At 52.7% G+C, this 21,912-nt stretch overlaps 4 protein-coding genes across 5 annotated transcripts in view; 2 read left to right on the plus strand and 2 right to left on the minus strand.

The window, feature by feature from the left end:
- The window catches only part of STK19 (serine/threonine kinase 19), a 12,159-nt gene extending 9,398 nt beyond the window's left edge, over positions 1–2,761 (minus strand). Inside the window, exons 1-2 of the mRNA XM_017522333.2 lie at positions 2,273–2,761; positions 2,005–2,141 (exon numbers count right to left, since the gene is read on the minus strand). Of these exons, the coding sequence (XP_017377822.1) occupies positions 2,005–2,141; positions 2,273–2,735 (600 nt within the window). The 5' untranslated portion in view covers positions 2,736–2,761. The remainder of the gene's footprint in view (positions 1–2,004; positions 2,142–2,272) is intronic.
- Positions 2,562–4,987, plus strand: DXO (decapping exoribonuclease). The gene is made up of 7 exons (XM_017522330.2): positions 2,562–2,874; positions 3,119–3,480; positions 3,651–3,886; positions 3,973–4,192; positions 4,320–4,455; positions 4,595–4,689; positions 4,772–4,987. Exons 1-7 carry the CDS (start codon positions 2,779–2,781, stop codon positions 4,917–4,919), a joined length of 1,293 nt encoding a protein of 430 aa, XP_017377819.1. The 5' UTR covers positions 2,562–2,778; the 3' UTR covers positions 4,920–4,987.
- A 39-nt stretch (positions 4,988–5,026) lies between these two features.
- SKIV2L (Ski2 like RNA helicase) lies at positions 5,027–15,332 on the minus strand. 2 transcript variants are annotated; one of them, XM_017522320.2, is made up of 28 exons: positions 15,204–15,332; positions 15,018–15,121; positions 14,284–14,393; positions 14,065–14,182; positions 13,850–13,964; positions 13,656–13,730; positions 13,301–13,354; positions 13,012–13,202; positions 12,723–12,851; positions 12,344–12,489; positions 11,821–11,967; positions 11,605–11,689; positions 11,316–11,422; positions 10,854–11,000; positions 10,680–10,776; positions 10,298–10,510; positions 10,081–10,191; positions 8,738–8,968; positions 7,916–8,053; positions 7,620–7,757; positions 7,374–7,478; positions 6,886–7,033; positions 6,666–6,792; positions 6,260–6,470; positions 6,004–6,114; positions 5,705–5,923; positions 5,375–5,515; positions 5,027–5,280 (listed from the first exon to the last, which is right to left on the minus strand). In XM_017522320.2, the coding sequence occupies exons 1-28, from the start codon at positions 15,223–15,225 to the stop codon at positions 5,080–5,082; spliced, it is 3,741 nt and encodes a 1,246-aa protein (XP_017377809.1). In that variant the 5' UTR covers positions 15,226–15,332; the 3' UTR covers positions 5,027–5,079. The 2 variants fall into 2 exon arrangements, with proteins under 2 accessions (XP_017377809.1, XP_017377808.1); XM_017522319.2 differs by having other exon boundaries at positions 5,027–5,515; positions 15,204–15,316.
- On the plus strand, positions 15,313–21,894 carry NELFE (negative elongation factor complex member E). The gene is made up of 11 exons (XM_017522332.2): positions 15,313–15,525; positions 15,963–16,045; positions 17,466–17,535; positions 17,637–17,782; positions 18,844–18,918; positions 19,039–19,076; positions 19,243–19,592; positions 19,705–19,849; positions 20,017–20,071; positions 20,319–20,421; positions 21,718–21,894. The coding sequence occupies exons 2-11, from the start codon at positions 15,971–15,973 to the stop codon at positions 21,813–21,815; spliced, it is 1,155 nt and encodes a 384-aa protein (XP_017377821.1). The 5' UTR covers positions 15,313–15,525; positions 15,963–15,970; the 3' UTR covers positions 21,816–21,894.
- Positions 21,895–21,912: the final 18 nt, after the last annotated feature.

Consider the following 21,912-nt stretch of genomic DNA (forward strand, 5'->3'; position numbering starts at 1 on the left):
CTTTGAGATGGAGTTTTGCTCTTGTTGCCCAGGCTGGAGTGCAGTGGTGTGATCTCAGCTCACCGCAACATCCACCTTCCCAGTTCAAGGGATTCTCCTGCCTCAGCCTCCTGAGTAGCTGTGATTACAGGTATGTACCACCACACCCAGCTAATTTGTATTTTTAGTAGAGACGGGGTTTCTCCATGTTGGTCAGGCTAGTCTCAAACTCCTGACCTCAAGTGATCTGCCTACCTTGGCCTCCCAAAGTGCTGGGATTACAGGCATGAGCCATCATGCCCAACCTCATTTTCATTTTTTAGAGACAGGGTCTCACTCTGTCACCCAGGCTGGAGTGCAGTCATGCATCATAGCTCACTGCAGCCTCAAACTCCTGGGCTCAAGCGATCCTTCTGCCTCAACTTCCCAAATAACTAGAATTACAGGTGCACACTACCATGCCCAGCTAAGAATTTTTGTGTTTTAATTTATTTTATTTATTTAGTAGAGATGGGGGATCTCACTTAGTTACTTAGTAAATATGGGGTCTCACTTTGTTGCTCAGGCTGGTCTCAAACTTTTGGTTTCAAGCAGTCCTCCCACCTCAGCCTCCCCAGTAGTTCTACAGGCATGTAACACCACGCCTGGCTAATTTTTGTATTTTTTATAGAGATGGGGTTTTGTCATGTTGCCCATGCTGGTCTCGAATTCATGAACTCAAGAGATCCACCCACCTCAGCCTCCCAAAGTCCTGGGATTGCAGGTGTGAGCCACTGTGCCAGCCTCTGGTTTCCTCTTAACTTAGGTAATTCTTTCTCTGCCTCTGTCATATATTCCTCTTCTTCTGCTTTCCCTTTCCATCAGTGGATCTCAAATTTTAAGGCACACTTAAAAAGTACTTGAGACAGTTCAAAAATGTAGATTCCCAAATCTACCAAGAGATTGTAATTCATCAACCTTGGATGAGTCCCAGGAACCTATATGCTTTTAATAAGCAACCCATGTAATTTTAACACAGGCAATAACTGAGGTCATACATTCAGTAACACTGCCTTAAATGATTGTGTTTCCCAGCATTAGGGATTTGACCCAATTGTCTTCCACTCTAAATCTGGAGTCCTTAACCACAGATCTTGGAGGATTAGTGAAATATATCCCCCCTAATTGTACATATACTCTGTGTATATGTGACATGCATGCATTTTTCTGAAGAGAGATAGCCATAGCTTTTTTCAACTTTTAACGCTTATAAAAAGGTTAGAAATCACTCCTCTACCCACTCTTCCTACTGGATCTCACCCACACACACAGAATTAACCACCTGCTATTCACATCTCCATGACTTGTTCTACATCACTGGCCCAGAATTCTCTCCAACTCTCATATCTAACTGTCTAATGCTTTTGTCTTTGGAGGCTCCATATGCACCATCAACTCAACTTGTACAAAATTAAACACATCATCTGCACTCCAACAACTAAATGTGCACCTAATATCACCAGACACGCAGTCATCTGGAAAGTCTGAGTTGTCCTCGACTCCTCCCTCTTCCTCACTCTCCTCTCCCTACCTGCTGCACTGACCTAGTTTAGGCCTTCACTTCTCAGATGCAGTATCTTCTTAGCTGACCTCTCTGCCTCATCCACTAACTCCAATACACCATTCCCTCTCCTCTATGACATTCCCTACCAGCTCATCACCTCAGTGTAAGATGGAAACCACACTGATGTACAAGGTCTGTCATGATCTGACCCAGATCTGACTGCACTCCCAGGGGTAAACCATGCCCCATGACTCTGTTTCCCCAAAACCCTCGTTCTTCTACCTCCCAGATTTGAAATGCCCTGTACTCTCTGCGGGCCTTTTAACAGGGTCTGTAGCGTTCTCTGTGGCACCCCAGTGCCTGGCACAGTGCCCTCCCCTGAAAGGCCTAAAGCTTGCTGAGCGGCTGGCAGAGTGATTGAGTGACAGGAAAATTTAGGAGTTAGGAAAGGGGCCTCAGGCGGTCGCACCGATGCCCCTCACCAGCTGCCGGTCGGCCACGGTCCTGTCAGGCACGAGGCTGTACACCTGGCTTCTCAGCGCGATGGGCGGCAGCGCGTCCTCAAACAGGCCTCGCGGGAACAGCTGCATGAGCTCTGAGACAGCCGCGCGCGCCGACCCTGGGCAGAGAAACCGGGTCACTGACAGGGAACTGGGGCGGGGACGCTGTTCTCAGAAAACTCTCGGCCACCGGAAGAGAGGCCCCGCCCAGCTGGGGTCTTTAGCCCCGCCCCGGGGTTGCCATGGTTACCTAGTTCTCCCCGCAGAGGATCCGACTCCACAGGCCCTTGTTTCCGCCGCCTCTTAAGTCCAGTGGTCTCCGGGACCAGGCGATGCCTCTTCCGGCTCATATCCCGGGATTTTATGATGCCAGGGAAGAGGTAGGGGTAGAGGGACGATAACCTGAAAATAGGGTCTTCCGGCGCAGAGCAGTGACGTACGGCCTCCCCGGGCGTCCCTCCTAGGAGACCAGGTGACACCCCCCCCGCGTAAGTACCAAGACGTGATGACGAAAGGGGCGTCAACTTGTCATCCCTCAGGCCCGTGCTGGAAGGGGTGGTGCCGACGCATATACCAGCACCACCTCCGCCGGGCCGGGCCCCACGCCTGCAGCGGATTGGGTCCCTCCAAGAGCACGCACGCCCTGGGACTCGTGGGCGGCGTGGAGGGGCGCCGGTGGCCACGTTGGGATCAACCCCCTGCGAGAAGCTCATACCTCCCCCGCTCCGCGAAGAGTCTACCCGCCACTGTCGCTGAATGATTGCATCATCGAAAGCAGAAAAACCACTTTTGCATCCTTCGGCCTCTGTGACGTCACAGCCCTGCGGAAGTGCAAGTTGGGCAGGCTTTGAGGTAACCAGATTCTTGATCTGAGCGCAGACGTCCTTCCTAACCTCACTGCAGGAGAACCTGAAGGGTGGGTGGGTAAAGGGCAAGGAAAGAGGCAGGATGAGAGCTTGGCCTAGGTGCCGTCTGAGGGGCCTGCATGTTTCAAGGCGAGACTGGAGATCAGGTGGCTCGCTTAGTCCTAAACCACATTCACCCTTCTCCAGGCCTCCTCTGTAAAATGGAAACTCTTTCCCCCTGCCTCCCGTAGGACTTCATGGAGCCCAGGGGGACCAAGAGAGAAGCTGGGAAGACAGAGGTAGCTGAGCCTCGGAACAAACTACCCCGTCCAGCACCTTCTCTGCCAACAGACCCTGCCCTCTACTCTGGGCCCTTTCCTTTCTACCGGCGCCCTTCGGAACTGGGCTGCTTCTCCCTGGATGCTCAACGTCAGTACCATGGAGATGCCCGAGCCCTGCGCTACTACAGCCCACCCCCCACCAATGGTCCAGGCCCCAACTTTGACCTCAGAGACGGATACCTGGATCGATACCAGCCCCGGGACGAGGAGGTCCAAGAAAGGCTGGACCACCTGCTGTGCTGGCTTCTGGAACACCGAGGCCAGTTGGAGGGGTGAGCAAAGCATAGCAGGCAGTAGATCTGGAGACATAAATCTGCCCTCTAAAATTAGGAGAGCCAAAGCTGGGGTGAAAATGACTCCTTAGAAAAAACTTAGGCAATCCTTGGGGGGGAGCATCTCACTAATGCTTGAGTCAGAACTTCAGGCTGTAACTCTCTCTCAGGGGTCCAGGCTGGCTGGCAGGGGCCATAGTGACGTGGCGGGGGCACCTGACAAAATTGTTGACGACACCATATGAGCGGCAGGAGGGCTGGCAGCTAGCAGCCTCCCGGTTCCAGGGAACACTGTACCTGAGTGAGGTGGAGACACCGGCCGCTCGGGCTCAGAGGCTTGCTCGCCCGCCGCTCCTCCGGGAGCTTATGTACATGGGATACAAATTCGAGCAGTACATGTGTGCAGGTGAGTTGCCCCTGCTTCATAGCCCCTTTCCCCTTCCCAGAGATTGAGAGCCCCCCACCCCTGCTGCTGCTTCTCTCCTTATGCAGACAAACCTGGAAGCTCCCCAGACCCCTCTGGGGAGGTTAACACCAACGTCGCCTTCTGCTCTGTGCTACGCAGCCGCCTGGGAAGCCACCCTCTGCTCTTCTCAGGGGAGGTAGACTGCACAGACCCCCAGGCCCCATCCACACAGCCCCCCACCTGCTATGTGGAACTCAAGACCTCCAAGGAGATGCACAGCCCTGGCCAATGGAGGAGCTTCTACAGGTTCAGGATAGGGGTGGGCAGGGTGAAAGCCTAGACTTGAAGGCTGGGAAAGGGACTTGGAGAGGAGGGTGAAGGCAGAATGGATGGTAGACAAGGGGTGCCACTGACCCCTTGCTTTTCCTGACAGACACAAGCTCCTGAAATGGTGGGCTCAGTCATTCCTTCCAGGGGTCCCGAATGTTGTTGCTGGCTTCCGTAACCCAGAGGGTTTTGTCTCTTCTCTCAAGACCTTTCCTACCATGGAGATGTTTGAATACGTTAGGGTAAGGGAATGGTGTTGCAGCTCCCATCGTATCCCCAAACACCAAGACCACAGGTCTAACGTCCAGGGCAGCAGCCTGCCTTCCCCTCCTCCCACCACCGCGACTGCCAGTCTTATGCCTCCTTTTCTGCCTCTTCCAGAATGACCGTGACGGCTGGAATCCCTCTGTGTGCATGAACTTCTGTGCTGCATTCCTTAGCTTTGCCCAGAGCACAGTTGTCCAGGATGACCCCAGGTGAGGCATTCAGCTGTCCCTCCCCTCTGGATCACAGGATCCGGCCTCCAGCCCTTAACTGATGCCTCCATCTGCCCCCCAGACTCGTTCACCTCTTCTCTTGGGAGCCTGGCGGCCCAGTCACCGTGTCTGTACACCGAGATGCACCCTATGCCTTCCTGCCCATATGGTATGTGGAAGCCATGACTCAGGACCTCCCATCACCCCCCAAGACTCCCTCCCCCAAATAGTGATGCTTTAGAGGGGGGCAGTGATATCTCTGTGCGGATAATAAAAGCATATTTCTAAGAGGTTCTCCTGCTATGTCTTCTTAGCTGAGTCATCCCTGCCCAACAAGTCAAGCACACACAGTGGTTTACTGTTTTATCATCACATTTTTACATGGGGCATTCACTGGGTGTAAAGGCTGGCCGCAAAGACAATGTCCCGCCGTAGCAGGGTAGCCGCTGTCTCCATCTTGGCACCCAGGACAGGCTCTCCTACCAGGCGGGCAGCCCCCCGCAGTGAGCGACACATCTCCGCCAGGCGCTGAATGCAGCGGACAATGAGGCCCTCGGGAGTCCCTGAGAGCCCTGCCAACTCGGAGAAGGGCTGTGGGGAAAGCAGGGTGAGGACCGGATGTGCCCACCCTGGGCAGGCTCTCCCCAGCCAGCCATCTGCAAAATCCCAAACCCCAGGTACTCACCATGCCCCGGGCCCACTCATACACAACCTCGACCAGACCAAAATTCAGCTCCCCAACAAATTCCTCCACTGTCTGGTTCAGGCCACAAGCCACCTGGACCTCACCAATCCGCTTGGCCACAGCCCGGACACGTTCTATTCCCTGCAGAGATGAAGGAAAGGTTAAGGCCTGCCTTCCTGCTCCAGGACAGGGAAGGAACAGATCAAGGAGGCAGCTATGCCCACCCCTGGGGCACTTACAGGGCTAGAGGGCGTCACCTGGGAGACTACCTGAGGGTAGAGGAAGGGAATGCCACAGCCCTGGCAGGGAGAAAGGGCTGGTGTCCCCTACCTGCTTGAGGGTGTTTGGGAGCTGATCCCCAGCATCCCCAGGGCTCTGGCAGACCAGGCCAGAAAGCAAGGCAGCAATCTCCTCAGGCCGCAAGGTACTTAGTGCATTGTCAAACATGAGCTCAGTGAGAAGCAACTCATGGCTGCTCATGGCACAAGCCACCCGCCCTGCCAGTTTCACGGTGCCCGCCTCATCCACGTAACCCAGGGTTCGGAGCACCTGCAAGAAAAAGGGTGGGTGTTGGACAACTTGCTGTCCCCGCCTCCCCAGCCCCCTGCCCCAACCACTGACCCACCCACCTCTACTCGCTGGTGGTACTCAGGAAGCAGCAGCAGTGACTGATCCGACAGTAGGAAGCGCAGCCGCTCCATCTCCCTCTGTATCTGCATTCGCTCCCGCAGCTTTAGGTACTGCAGAGAGCCACCCATCAGCCTTCTCCTGCCCCTTAGCAGGGGTGCACTGAGGACAAGGGCTGAGAGGGGGGTGGCTGGTCTACAGGGGACCAGAGAGAACAAGCCCCCACTCCCAGCTTGGGAGTTAGCACCCGGGCCCTACCTGGGCAGGAAAACGGGGGCTGTGTACACACTGAGCCCCCCGGATCAGCTCCTCCAGCTTCCGGGCCCGGAGCCCACCCTCTACAACTGACACATCTTTGAGCTGCAGGTCATTGACAGGGTCGAGGGTTGGGGGTCCAGCTGGGTGGGCCTGAGCCAGACGCAACAGTTCCTGGACAGCAGTGGTCACGGCTGCAAGGGGAGGATCCTTCCTGAAGAGGGAACAGATCTTAAGATCTGGAGTAAGATCTTCTCTCCCACAGAATCCCCCCTCAGGCTGTGGGAGCCCTCCTACTACAACCCCCACACCATGGTCTCCCTCAGGCTGGGGGAAACTCCCAGACCACTGCCCTACCCGCTCTACATGCCCCTCCCGAATGCTAAAGGGCCTCCTTAGCATCTCTGACTTGAATTTTAGCTGCTGCCTCTTGCTGAAGTCCTCCAAGATCTTCTCCCCATTCACCCGGAGCACCTTGGTGGTGATGGCAGCTATATCTCCTGGCTGAAGCTTGATCACGGTGTGGTCACAGGGCCCTGTGAAAAGGAGAGAGGAGAGCAGACCTTTCCACAGACCCAGGCATCCTGCTTATACTGCTGGCAGAAAGCAGGCATCTGCCACACTCTCACCTTCAGGCAGGAACAGCTTGAATCCCACAAGGTCATCTGGATAGGGCACATCTGGAGTGGCCGGCCCCCTGTCCTGTGGGTCCTTGGACAAGGGCTTATCACACAAGACCAGGGTTGTGAATACTCTGCTGGTGGAGTTCGAGGAGACCTGGGGGAGGTCAGAGAGACCAGGAGAGGGGGGCGTGAGGAGTAGACATCAAAGGTAGAGACCAGATACCCACTCTTGGGCAGGAATCAGGCAGCAACCATGCAGAGCTCACCAGTAGGGAGGGGTGACCAAGTCAAGCGATCAGAGCAGACTTCTTGGGGGGTGGGAGGAAGGAGTGAGCATGATGTTGTGGTCATGGAAAGGGAGGGGGTGAAAAGGAAGGCAAGCGGGTGAAATGAAGGCCCTGTTGTGATGCAGCCTGCCCCCTGGCCAAGTAGGGAAATGGAGAGAGGGCTTGCTCCCTCCCACGCTCTGGGGTCCAAATTCCCATCACCCTTACCTGTAGGATCACTCCCAGTGCATTGTGATGCTCCTGATTCTTCACGACCACCACCCTTCCTGCTGAGAGAGACTTCAGCCCATTCACAGACTCCATGATGTGCCGCTGAAGAGCAGGGATGCACGAAAAGGACAGATGGGAGGCGGCATCACGGGGACAGATACTTGGACTAAGTTTAGCCGAAGCTAGAATGACACAATGTCTTCCTCCCTTCTCCTTTCACCTCCTCAACACACAGTTGCTCACCTGGATCATGTGCTGGGTCTCTGTCAGTTCCTCCCCCCAGCTGTAATATTCAGGCAGGTCAACCAGTTGGCCAGTCACATCAGGCTCCTCCAAAGCTCCCAGCCTCTTGGTCAGTTCGGCCAGGGATTGTTCATGGGCCTTGGGTGGAGGCAGGGAGAAGCTGTGAAAGGGGAGTCTCCAGGCCCAGTCTGCCACACCCCCCACCCTCTACACACTGGCCTCTGGATGCCTACCTCTTCCCAGCCTGGCTTTGTCCAACCTCCTGCTCCACAGATGCGTCACCCCAGGCTCCTTACCTTGCTGTCCTTGCGGGAGGGAAACTCAGAGAAGCTCCTCTTCATCATGTCCTCCACCCTGAGGGCATCCACCCGCAGCAAGTTGAGGATCATAGTGTACGTGAGGCGGAACTGGGACTGCAGCTGGGATGGCTTCCCCTGGAGAAGTCAGTGAGATCAGGCTGGGACCCAGTGCACCCAGCCAGTCTTCTGGATTGGGCCTGCTCCAGTCAAATCTGGTCCTCACTTGCAACCACGGGGCCTTTGACAAACCACTTGCTCACCTCTTCTATAACATAAGGGAGCAAACTGAAATAAATAGATTGTCAAAGGCCACATCTAGCTCCATAGTCACAGGGGAAAAGCTGGAAGCCACGGGCTCCGATCTCATCCTTGGATTCGCTCACTCCTACCTTGGCTTCTCCCAGGTAAAACAAAAATGTCAGAGAAACCTGGGTACTGTGGCTCACACCTATCATCACAGCACTTTGGGAAGCTGAGGCAGACAGATCGCTTGAGCCCAGGAGTTCAAGACCAACCTGGGTAACATAGCAAAACCTCATCTCTACAAAAAATAGAAAAACAAACCAAAAAAAAAACAATTAGCCAGGCATGGTGGCATGTGCCTGGAGTCCCAGCTACTTGGGAGGCTGAGATGGGAGGATCACTTAAGCCTGGGAGACAGAGGTTGCAGTGAGCCAAGATTGTGCCACTGCACTCCAGCCTAGGTGACAGAGTGAGTCTCTGTCTCAAAAAAAAAGAAGTCAGAAGAGAGGAGAATGGAAGAGAGAATCCAGCAAGGTCCTGGAGCTGGGCCCCTGCCCAGGATGCTGGCCCACTCACCATCATCATGCGGTGCAGGTCTGCCATCTCGGGCACTTGGCCCTTGCAGAGCAGGATAACGGTGCCCGTGGGGTCCAGGCCCCTCCGCCCTGCCCGGCCTGCCATCTGCACATACTCCCCAGGGAGCAGGTCCCGGAAGGTAGAGCCATCGTGCTTGCGCATGGAGTCAAACACTACTGTGCGAGCTGGCATGTTTACTCCCATGGCAAAGGTCTCTGTGGCAAACAAGACCTGGGACAGAGGGGAACAGAAAGGATCAGCAAAGGCTCTACACACACACACACACACCCACACACACCCAGCCCTGGGCAAGCCCGCCTTACTCTGTAGACACAAGGCACCATCCCAGTTATGGGACCTCACTGAACTCTCTAGGCAAGTCTACAAGGTAGGTGTGATTGTTTTCCTCATTTTACTTATGAGTCTACTTATTTCTATTTCTTTCCTTTATCCCCATATCCCACTCCCACCCCCAACTGTAATCATTCCAATGTATCTAACAAATATCTTTTTATATGAATACGTTATTATAGAAAGTATCTTCTTTTGTGAGCCTATAGTTTATAATTCATATAAAAGATGGTTATATATCTGATTGTTTTCTTGCTTCTTTTCCTCCACCTAGTGTTTCAACATCTGTCCACGTTCCCGTGGTCACATCTAACCCACTGCTTCCAAATGCAGCTGAACACTAGGGGTGCAACCCCGACACTAACCTTCCCTCTCTCCCAGTGAAGGGCACCCTGGTACCACCAGCACTCTGCCACCACGAACAAAAGAAGGGTGTACATGTTCTCTCACAGAACAGCGTGAGAATTTTTTTTACCAGGGAATGAAATATAGGGTCAGAGTACGATATCATCATTTTGCCTAAATAGCACCTGGGTGCACTCCAAGCTGGCTAGGAATCCTGTACAAGGACTCCTGGAATCCTACGGTCTCCTACATCTCTGGCCACACTCTGCATTAACTCATTTCCTAAATTTTACCAGTCTAATAGCTGTAAAGTCATATTTTGTGAGTACTTCAGTTTGCATATTTCTGATTACTAATAACTTTTCGTATGCTTGCTAGCTTCCCATGTTTCTTTTCGGAGACCTATGTGTTCACATCTTATACATCCCCATTTTATGATGGGAAACCTAAAGTTCAGGAAGACTGAATAATTTGTCCAGGATGAAACTGTGAATGCACGGCGGAGCTGGGATTCAAACCCAGGGAGTCTGGATCCAGAGCCCAAGTTCTTAACCACAGCACTGGCCTGCCTAAACCTCTGCCCTCTGGGCAGCCCCTAAGGGAACAACAAGCACCCTGGGGAGCCCCTTTCCCACCACCACATGCACCTTGACCAGGCCACGGCTGAAGAGCATCTCCACAATCTCCTTGAGGATGGGCAGGATGCCGCTATGGTGCACACCCAGGCCGCGATGCAGGAGCTCTGACATGTGCAGGACCTGTGGTGGGAGGAGGCCCATGGTCAGCGATGGGGTCCCAGAATACCCTATCCCCACTGGTCTGCCAAACGTGTGCATGCACACACATATACACACACAGATGCACCTGGGGCAGCTGGCGGTCAGAGCCACGGAGGCGAGCAAGGCAGCGCTGCAGGAAGAGGTGGATCTCACTCTTCTCTGAACTGGTGGTGAGGTCAAGGGAGGTGAGGCCTGAGGCCTGCTCATCACAGCGGCCCCGGGAGAAGGTGAACACCACCACAGGCAACTGGGCACGTGTGCGGAGGGAGGCCAGGAGGGACAGGTACACTCCGCGGTCCTGGGGAAGGAAGGGGAAGGGGCAGAGGTTGAGTTCCTGAACCAATGAGAAGTGAACTAGTGTTAACTGGGGCAGTGCTCAAAGCTCAAGTCAAAACCCCTGGCGGACAAGGAAAAAAAGATGGAGGAAAAACAGATGCTGGCAGGTATAAAACCCTCCCAGTTCTCACCTGTGCAGGGCCCCCCTGATGTGTGGGCTGCTTGGCCCCAAAGGTCTGGGCGTGTTTGCTCATTCTCTCCTTCTTGGCCTCCACAGCTGCATAGTACCTAGGGCACAGGGAGGGGTAGCCGTCATGCCCAGCTGGAGGCCCAGCCCTGACTCTTTCCCCCATCTCTGGGCTTACCCTTTTGTATGGAAGGCTCCTCGGGAGTCCAGCAACAAAAAGAGCTCCCCCTGGGTCTTGGGACTGTTCCCCGTGAAAAGATAGTGCTCCAGGGGCACAGGGCGGGTTACGGTGCTAATCACATAGATCTGACGACGCTTCAGTCGCCTTAAGAGAGGAGAGGGCAGCACGTCAGGGGTGAGAGTGTGGGAAGGAACCCACATCCCCACCCCCTTCCCTACCCCTCCAACTTTCCTGTCTTTTCCGAGACCCAGAATGGAAGGCTGTCCCCCAACATCCCATCTGAACGTGCAAAGTAATCTGGACCCAAAGGGGATGCCACAGCCACCAGGTGAGACATGTCCCCCAGAATCACTCCTAAGGCCTGACCGCTCTCCTTGCTGTGGTAAACTCAGTCCCCCCACCCCAATCAAGGAGTACTGTAGCCCTCTTCACCCAGGCAACCTGGAACACCCATCTCACCCAATCCAGTCAGCAAACTCAAGGGCATTGGGGACAGTGGCACTCAGAAGGATGATAGAAACGTGGTCAGGAAGCATGATGAGCACCTCCTCCCATACGACCCCACGCTGGGGACAGAGAGGGAAGAGAGGTCATAGGAGTGCAGCCTGCCCTTCTGCCCCTAAAGAGGCACGGGATTCCGTATGGGGGTCAAGAAAGCAGTAAGGTTCCCTGAGTGTGTAGAACAGGAGCTGCTCAACTGGTCCCAAAGGAGAGGGCTGCCAGGATCTGGGGAGCCCATGATTCTTACCTCGGCATCGTTGATATAGTGAACCTCATCAAAGATGACCCACTCCAGGTCCCGGATAACATCGGAGCCGCTGTACAGCATGGAGCTAGGGAGAAGGGGCTGAGGGTTGACCCCTGAGTGGTTCCCGTCTCCACCCCTCCTCAGATAGCACACTCTCCTGAACAGCCACATCTTCCTAGCCAAAACTCCCCTGTATTGAGTGTCTCTCCCTCTCACCGAAGGATCTCTGTGGTCATGATGAGGCAGGAGGCCTCCGGATGCAGCTGCACATCCCCAGTGAGCAACCCCACATCCCCAAACGTGTTTCGGAAATCCCGGAACTTCTGGTTGCTCAGGGCCTTGATGGGCGAAGTGTAGATGGTGCTGGGGAGAGAGCGTGAGGTTAGCCAGGCCCTCCGCAGACTCGTGACCCGTGCCTCCTCTCCCACATGGAGCCCTCGCGGAAGCAAGCCCCAGAAGCTCAGGTGTTCCCTTTCATCACCCAAACTGCCCTCACATTCTCCTTCATGATATAACCGAAGACAAATTCTGTCCCTAACCCCTTCCTAAACTAACCCAGGTCATTCTTCCAACCTTTCTCCCCACCATGCCTTCTCACTTCTCTCCAGGCTCTTGTCTGTCTCAACCTCTCACTTAAAGAATGAGCTAGGGAGGTGGAGGAAAGAGGTGAGATTTTCAAAGGATGCAGGAGAAAATGGGGCTGGCTGGTGAAGGAGGAGGTTGGTGAGAGGACTCGTACCGTGTCATGTGTTTCTGGGCTAAGGCAATGGCGTATTCAGCCACCACTGTTTTTCCTGCGGATGTGTGAGCTGCGACAAAGACAGAGTCATGCCGCTCCAAGTGCAGGATGGCCTGTTTCTGAAAAACGTCTGGCTCAAATGCCCACTACGGAAGAGAGAAATAGATGGGAGCTGAAGAAAGGAGAGGGGCCTTCCTGCCTCCTGCTCATGGAGCACATGGAGCAGGGGGATGAAGACCAGAGCTAGCCGAGGCTGGGACTGAGGACCAAGGCTGGCCTGGGATGGATGTGACCTCTGGTGGACAGAGGAGACAAAGGGTGGGCTGGAAGTCTGATCCAGCAAGAGGTAGAGGAGCATGTGAAGATGGGGCTGTAGTACCTGGAAGGCTGGCTGGGGAATGAGGCGGTAGAAATCACCAACAGGGGAGATGGCATCCACAGGGATGGCCCACTGCTCCTGAGGTAGAGGCTTGGGGGCCTCCGGGGTGGAAACAGCTGTGGATGCTTCCTGAAAGAGTCATGGCAGGGGTGACAAAGATATAACCAGAGGGCTCTCGATTACCACTCCTCCCAAAGATGTCCCTTTCTTCCCCTCAGACCCATCCTAGCCAGGCCACGTCCCTATGGCAAGGCTCTCTTTCTTGCTTCCATCATGCAGAACCACCAACCTTCAATACTAGGTCCTCCAAGCTGCTTGCTCGGGCCAGGGGAGCACTGCAGGGAGAGGCTGAAACAACGTCCCCTCTGGGACCTCCTGGCTGTCCCACTGCCTCGTTCTCATCCTCATCACCCCCACCCAAATCCAAAGGCTCCAACAGACAGCTAAGGCTTAGCAATCCAGGAGCTGGAGTTGGATGATCTGAGAAGCAAGGCAAAAAGGTCACCCTGGTCATGTCTGTCTCTGTTCCTTAGGAGGACATAACTTCTCCTACACCCTACTGGAAAACCAAAACTAACCTTTTGGTGCAAAGTCCATGCCTTTCTTGAAACCAGGTGGAACAGTAAGAAGATCTGGGGGATAGGGACATGGAATCAGGGTCACTGCACACTGGTAAACAAATTGTGTACATTATATAAACCTAAAGGATACCATTTACAGGACAAATGCTATAGATGAGAATGTTTGCTATGACACTTCCCCAACAGATGACAATAAAGGTTGTTGTGGACATTTCCCAACAGATGACAGTAAAGGTTGTTACAGACAGGATACCTTTTTCTAACTTTCTCAAAGGCATGGGAAGGCTAACAGTGGCCCAGCGATCACCTGAGCTCTTCCTCCTCAGGTCTCAGACTCAGAGCCCCACCTTACCTTTCTCAAAGTCTATCTCCTCCTCAGCCTCCTCCCGTGTGCTCAGATCTGTTATGGTGGGTTCATCCATCCCCGCTGGGAAGAGAGAAGATAGATAGGGATTCATGGGATGCAGATAATATGAGATAGGTGGGGAACCCTTCCCTGGAGATTACAGACACCCTCTTCTACCATCCCATCTCCACAAGAGTCACCTGGCCAGAAGGGATACTGAGTTGGATTTCCCCATAAGGACTGGGAGGCCGGCCCTGGAGGTCGGCGAAGAGACAAGGAGGTTGTGGCCGACAGATTTGTGTTCTCCAGTAAGACCTGAGGCAAGAGATCAGAGCCCCAGTGAGGCTGAGCTTGTTTGTCTCTGACCACTTCCCCTTCTCCCCAGCTCTGTTTCTCATGACCTCTGACCTCCTACCTCTTTGTAACCCAATATCTGGCCTGTGGTTGGGTGTCTTTGGGCCTGTAGGTCAGATGGGACTGGGGCTCCCAGGACAGCCAGAAGAGACCAGGGATCCATCTTCCTCTGCCATTTTCTGGAGAGAATAAAAGTAACTTTTGGGTCTTCTTTATTCCTCCGTCCCAGCTTCCTTCAGGGACCCATCACCCTAGTCAAAGCCCCATCCAGACTCCTCACCGGGCTGAGTGCTCCACACCATGCAGAGGCAGCCAGGCTGGGGATGACAGAAACAACCGTTCTGCTTCTTGCTGCAGATCTGGGGCACAAGGAGGGAGGCCATGGGGAAGCTGAAACGAGCAAGACCAGAGGCATTAGGTAAGGAAAGAAGGTAAAATGCAGACAAAAGAGGTGATGGGATTTGTGTTTAGATCAGAAATGACAGATGTGTCAAACAGACTAGGACAATCAGGCTTGTCCAAAAACTACCTGCTACTGAATTACCTGGGGCAGATTTTGGATTTTGGAAACATGGAGGCTGGACCTAGGAATCTGCATTTTTAAAAAGCTCCCCTGCTAATCATGAAGCACACTGAAATTTGAGACTCACTGATTTTGGAAAAAGTGGTCCCAGACCTAGTGGTCCCAGATGAAGAGTTGGAGGCTCGAAGCCTAGCATCTCAGTCACCAAGTGCCCTAGTGCTTGGAGACAGAGGGGTGCTCCACGGAGAAATGCCACATTAGAAAGAGCAGCTCTCAAAGCAAAAATATTCCCAGCCCTCTCTGCTCTGTTCTCACATGGACTGTGACCCTCTGCAGGTACACTGGGCTGGAATCTGTCCAGCACCAGTTCAGGCTTGGATGGACAGGCGTACAGGAACAGATGAACAAAATTAAGCTAGATCCTACTGAGAGGAGGGTGAAGGAGTTTTAGACCCAATACAGATCAAAGATTAGGGTCAAAAGTCACTCACGGTGCTCTCTGGAGCTCCAGGCAAGTTCAGCAGCTCCCAGCGTCCGGTGCATCCGAGCTCCACAGCCCGAAGAGGTAGGTCCAGCGGATCTGGAGGAGGTAGTACTACAGAAGAAGGTCAAAAGTCAGGGGTCAAAGGTCATTTCATGTCCGCTACTCCGTTCCATTTCACTCCCCTCCCCCTCACCGAGTCGCTCTGTCTCCATCATCCTGGTGCCACAGTAGCTGCCAGGCAGCCCGGAAGTGCTGCGAGTAGTCGCTGCAAAGTAAGCCCCGCCCCGAAACGGGCGGAAGTAGAGGCAACTTCCGGCACAGCCCCGCCGAGAGTGTGAACTATCGCCGCGGAGGGCCAGACTTGGACCGGTGGAAGGCCGGGCGGAAGTGCGCGCCCGGGGCCGCCGTGGTTACCGCGTTTTCCGCCCCTCGCTACGTCATCGCTGTGAGCCCGCTATCAGCGGCCAGCGCTGGCGCGGCCGGGGACCCTGGGGCTCTGGTTGCCGCCCCCTCAGGTAAGGCCCTCTGCGCCTTACTCTTTGCCCCTTTTTTCATAGCCCTTTCTCTCTTCTAACCCCCTTGCATTGCTATAAGGGAGCTACTCTGGTTTCACCGCCTTCTCTGCCGTTCGAACCCCGCGGTTGGCCTTAACCCAGCGAGGGTAGAGGGGTCGGGTGCCGTCGTCTTGCCGACGGAGTGGGTGTTCGTCCCTCCCCGGGCCACGTGGTACCTCGAGGTGCTGGTGTCTGTGATCCCTGGAGACAGTAGGGATTGCTGGATGATCCCGATGAGCAGGAACTTGGACAGCAGTCTGGCTTAAGCCAGGGGTAGGGAAAGCCAAAGGCAGGAGTAGGCAAGCCTGAAGGGGTGGGGCTGGGTACAGTGTGGAAGGCGGGTGAACCCTGGGTGGTAACAGTGGAGAGAGATGTCTTGGGCCCTGCCCCTGAACCAGGAGCCACCATGTTGGTGATACCCCCCGGACTGAGCGAGGAAGAGGAGGCTCTCCAGAAGAAATTCAACAAACTCAAGAAAAAGGTGAGGGACTGTGTGTGGACATGGCCTAACTTTCACAGACTCTGCACCCTGAGAAGGCCTGGGGTGAGTGTGAGCAAATGGGGAAGTTCTTCTGGCCCACACCTGGAGACATATCACCTCACAGTGTAGCCTCAAGAGATGGCTTTCCCAAGCCTTGGTGTGGACCTTCTGTTTTTCTATGCAGTCTGCCATGGGGTTGTCTTCCTTTCCCATGGGTTTTAATACCACCTAAAAGCTGATGATCCCCAAGTTCGGTGTTTCCAGTTGTATCCAGTGTCATACTGAAAAACTTCAGATACCCGAAATTGAAACTATCACTTTCTGTTCTTGATCTTCCAAATAAGACTGACTACACCAATTCTGCCATGTGTTTGGACTCAAAATCTCATCTCTGACTTCTTCACTATTTGCATAGCCAGACATTTGCCAAGTCTTTGTTTTTCGTGTTTATTCTTTATTGTGTATTCCCCAGAGCAGGGCTTTATTGACACTCATGTGGGCTGTTGTAATGGTCTCTCAACGAATTGCTTAGTCTTTTTTTTGAACAGACTTCTTCACTCCTGCTCAAATAATCCATTGAAAACACAAAATTCTGCTCCCTCTGTTTCTCTAAACTCATAAATGGCTTCACATTGTCTATATGACAAAGCCCCAAAACCTTAGTTTGGCAGCCCTGTCTAGTAACATAGATCTGTTCACTGCCCCCAAGACATGCATTCCCAAAGCCTTCTTTTCTCTGCATCTTTGCCACCCTGTTTTCTTTTTTTAAAATACCCTTCTGCTCTCCAGGTCGTGCAGAGGTATTGGGGGAGGGCCTAGTTTAATGGCCATTAAACATCAGAAAATCTTACTAGCTTTCCACTATGAGTATTCTGTACCTCTTATATTCGTATTGTTAATTCACTCAATTTATTTTATTTCTCAGACTGTAAGCTTTTTGAGGGTAGGGACCATGCATTAGCCTCCTGGATATCCCTGTTACAAAGTCATGGCTGGGCCTCATTAAATATTTAGGAAATAGATGGATGAAGCCTCCAAGAAAGGCACATAGACTTATACTTACTTGTAGCTTATATCCTAGGATTCTGGTCCATGATTGAATTCTTTGTCTTCAACTTCAAAAATATAACACGCTCTGCAGTGAGCTGAGATCATGCCACTGCACTCCAGCTCCATGTCAAAAAAAAAAAAAAAAGTAACACTCTGGAAAACTTCTGGATTCCATGGTTTGGTTATATTAGGAATTTCCAGTATTATACATGATGTTGGGGACCAGAGGCAAGAGTCAGGGCACATCAATGCATCACTCTGAGGGCGTCAGGAAAGGCAGTCCCTGGAATGATGTGTCCAGGGGCCTTGGGAGAGGAACCGGCTAGGGGTTGGCCCTCACTGACCCCTCTCTTCTCACTTTTGTTCCCAGAAAAAGGCATTGCTGGCCCTGAAGAAGCAAAGTAGCAGCAGTACAACCAGCCAAGGCGGTGTCAAACGCTGTGAGTGACAGGGGAAATGGGGTTGGACTGGAAGTGAGCAGCATGGGGCTGACCTTTGTCATGGCCTGGCCAAGAAATGCCTCTTCTCCTTATCACTCCAGCGCTGTCAGAGCAGCCTGTCGTGGACACAGCCACTGCAACAGAGCAGGCAAAGCAGCTGGTGAAGTCAGGAGCCATCAGTGCCATCAAGGCTGAGACAAAGAACTCAGGCTTCAAGCGTTCTCGAACCCTTGAGGGGAAGTTAAAGGTGAGCACAAGCAGAAGGCTTGTTCAGAGGGCATCCCTCCAAGTTGGAATGTATTTGGGTTTGGGGAAAAATATGCATACTCAAGCACTGGCAAATTGCTGTACCATTTTGAGTTTCATCTCTCATGTATAAAATGAAAAAAAACTAGGTGATTCCTAAGTTCTTCTCCATTTTACAAATTCTGTGATTCTAATCCACCTTGGATTGGAACTCTTGGAATGTGTTGCTCTAAGGATGGAAAGGGCTGAAAATGTTACCAGATTTAAGAGAGGTTCAAATAAACTGAACACGTATATATCGAGTCACTTAAAAATACCAGCCGGGCATGGTGGCTCATGCCTATAATCCCAGCACTTTGGGAGGCCGAGGAGGGTGGATCACTTGAGGTTAGGAGTTTGAAACCAACCTGACCAATATGGGGAAACCCCATCTCTACTAAAAATACAAAAATTAGCAGAATGTGGTGGTCCCAGTTACTGAGGAGGCTGAGGCCAGAGAATTGCTTGAACCCAGGAGGCAGAGGTTGCGGTGAGTCGAGATGGCACTCCAGCCCAGGGGACAGAGCAAGACTCAGTCTAAAAAAAAAAAGGAAAAAACAAAAAACAAAAAACAATGCCAGATGTAGCAGTGGCTCATTCCTGTAATTTTAGCACTTTAGGAGGCTGAGGCAGGAGGATTGCTTGAGCCCAGGAGTTTGAGACTAGCCCTGGCAACATAGTGAAACCCCATCTCTGCAAAGAAAAAATACAGAAATTAGCCAAGCATGATAGAGCGCACCTCTAGTCCCAGCTACTAGGGAGGCTAAGGTGGGAGGATTGCTTGAGCCTGGGAGGTCAAGGCTGCAGCAAGCTACGATTGCACTATTGCACTTCAGCCTGGACAGCAGAGCAAGATCCTATCTCAAAAAATAAAACCACATAGTCAAATAAGAAATGTACATAGAATTAAAAGGAAAAAAAGATCAGAGGAAACCTAGAAGAAGGTGAGCAAAGAGGAACACCTCTGTTCCATGGTTGGGCAGCCTTCTGCTCCACACTGAGGGAGGTCCCTCACCTCTCCAGGACCCCGAGAAGGGACCAGTCCCCACTTTCCAGCCCTTCCAGAGGAGCATATCTGCTGATGATGACCTGCAGGAGGTAAAGGCTCCTAATTTTCTGTCTCTGAGGGGTTGGGGATGGAGGAACATGAGAGACTAATGTATTTTGGACCGCATGTCAACAACTGGGAATCTTAACTATTCTTGGTCTCTTTTACAGTCGTCCAGACGTCCCCAGAGGAAATCTCTGTATGAGAGGTTAGAGAGTAGAGATAAGACTGGGCCCACTTGGCGAGGTTGATTGCCTGAGTCCTTGGGAGGTTTGGGCTGTAGGGGCTGGGCTGTTGAGGGAGTGTTGAGTCTCCACAGGGTCTGAGGGGAGAAGGTAAAAGCACCCTTTGATCTTCAGTCTGCTTCTCCCCAGCTTTGTGTCTTCTAGCGACCGGCTTCGAGAACTAGGGCCAGATGGAGAAGAGGCAGAGGGCCCAGGGGCTGGTGATGGTCCCCCTCGAAGCTTTGACTGGGGCTATGAAGAACGTGGTGGTGCCCGGTCCTCAGCCTCCCCTCCCCGAAGTCGCAGCCGGGACCGCAGCCATGAGAGGAACCGGGACAGAGACCGAGACCGGGAGCGGGATCGAGACCGGGACCGAGACAGAGACCGGGACCGGGACAGGGATCGGGATCGAGAGCGGGACCGGGACAGGGATCGAGACCGGGAGCGGGAGCGGGACCGAGAGCGAGAGCGAGACCGAGAGCGAGAGGGTCCTTTCCGCAGTGAGTGAGCTTGGCTGGAGGTCAAGGTGACCTTAACTGAGGTTTATGTGGGTCCTTCTATGTGAAGTGTGGCATGGGCTATGTCTTGTGACTGTGATTCCTGATCCCAAAGGGTCGGACTCATTCCCTGAACGGCGAGCCCCTAGAAAAGGGAACACTCTCTATGTGTACGGAGAAGACATGACACCCACCCTCCTCCGTGGGGCCTTCTCTCCTTTTGGAAACATCATTGACCTCTCCATGGACCCACCCAGAAAGTAAGGATGACAACGGGGCATGATGAGAAGGAAGTCCTGGGGGAATCCTGGGGTGTGAGACCTGAGGGAGGAAGCTGCCCTGCCCGCAGCCACCTATGATCACTGGGTTTGGTTGGGTCCACAAGAGCCCACTGGTTCTCCACTGACCCTGTTTTCTCTTATCCCAGCTGTGCCTTCGTCACCTATGAAAAGATGGAGTCAGCAGATCAGGCCGTTGCTGAGGTTGGAACTTCCCAAATCTGTTCTTCCCATCGCTTCTGCTGTTCTCATATTTTCTCCTCAAAATACTAGATGCCAGGAAGAAGTTGGTTCCTCTTGATAAAGAAACTCTCTCCCTATTCACGCAGAAAAACTTATATTCTCAGATTCCTATTCAGTCTACTCCTAGGATAGCAACTCCTGGAATAACTTCTTTGGTTTATCTGTAATGTTTTCTTCCCCATCCTCTGCCTCCCCTCTTCTGCTTCAGCTCAACGGGACCCAGGTGGAGTCTGTACAGCTCAAAGTCAACATAGCCCGAAAACAGCCCATGCTGGATGCCGCTACTGGCAAGTCTGTTTGGGGCTCCCTTGGTAAGAATGGGATTCTTCCCTCCCCATCCTCTCTCCCACAGTCCACTCCTTTTTGTTCCCCCTCACATACTTGGGTTTCCGAGAGATGATACAGGTCAGTTTGTGTGGAGGCTGTGGGAATGGGAAGGAAAATTTCAGATCCTCTGTCAGAGATAAAGAAAGGAGAGAAAAGGATTGAAAGCAGTTTCCAAAGTAGTGACTGAACAGGGAAGAAAGTGGGAGCTGGAGTGAGATTGGTGAGAAAGATGAGTGTCTCATGGGACTTGTGCATTTTGAGATGGAGTAGAGCAAGTTTCATAAGTATTTAAAATCAGTGATCTAGAGCTCAGGTATAAGGAATGAAAACATAGATTCAGTCATCCACGTCACAGGGATGCTCCCAAACAATAGGATAATTAGGGAGACTGATTTCAGAGGGAAAAAACGACCCAGGACTAGGCTTGAGGAGTACTCAGGGACTGTGTTAGGAAACAGGACTGTCCTCCTCATGCCCCACATATTCCCAGTTCTCCTGACATATTAGGCTAACGTTGAGCCTAATGTTAGCAAAGGAGACAGGAGGAGGGGTCGGGACTGGGAGCAGCACCAGAGGGGCCTGGGCCACTGAAGCCAAAGGACACACACTTTGAGAGGAGTGAGTAGCCAGTAGTGTCGAGGTACAGAGATCACAGAGTGGGGGCCATTCTCTCTAGCCTCAGAGCGGTGAGGATGGAATTGTTAGATAGGGTGAAAAGAGTGACATGTCTGGTGGAGGGAAGAAAGAGAAAGGGGAAGAAACAGCTAGAGGCTTGAGAGAGAATGGTGAGGGCCAAAGCTACATCCTGGATGAGTTCTCCTGGTGGAGCTAGTAGCATTTCTTAGTGTGAATAACCATTCTGCCTGAAAGTAGGTTTTCCTGGGAAAGGAGTGAGCAGAAAGAAGGGCTCAGAGCAAGAATGACCCTTCAGGCAAAATGAGGAACTAGAATTGACCAGCATGTCAACAAAGGGCTACAGAGGTTTTCTAGTTTTTAACTTTTGATGTACTATAAGTAGTGGGTAACACTGTTCACGTGTCTTAGCAATGACATTCGGGATTTTACTAAGAACAAAACATTCATCATCATATCTGCTTATACTGTTGGCTGTGGGTTGGCCCAAAGGAGCTAAGGGAGACAGGCCATCCTGGCCACCAGAGGGCAGTGTGGAAACTGGGCTTCCAGAGACCCCAGCCAGGAGTGAGGTAGTCCGGAGTTGGCCTCAGGGTCTGATCTGTGATCTCCTTCAGACCTTAACTATTCCTCTCCTCCCTCCCTAGCTGTCCAGAACAGCCCTAAGGGTTGCCACCGGGACAAGAGGACCCAGATTGTCTACAGTGATGACGTCTACAAGGAAAACCTTGTGGATGGCTTCTAGGGAACAGAGCTGGATTCCTTGTGCCTCATATGCCCCGATGCTGGTCTCAGTAAAACACTGAGGTGGAAGCTTACACATCTCCCTCAGCCTCTGGTTT

The sequence above is a fragment of the Cebus imitator genome, unplaced genomic scaffold, assembly GCF_001604975.1.
Source record: "Cebus imitator isolate Cc_AM_T3 unplaced genomic scaffold, Cebus_imitator-1.0 Scaffold24, whole genome shotgun sequence".
In the NCBI taxonomy this organism is placed as follows: Eukaryota; Metazoa; Chordata; class Mammalia; order Primates; family Cebidae; genus Cebus; species Cebus imitator.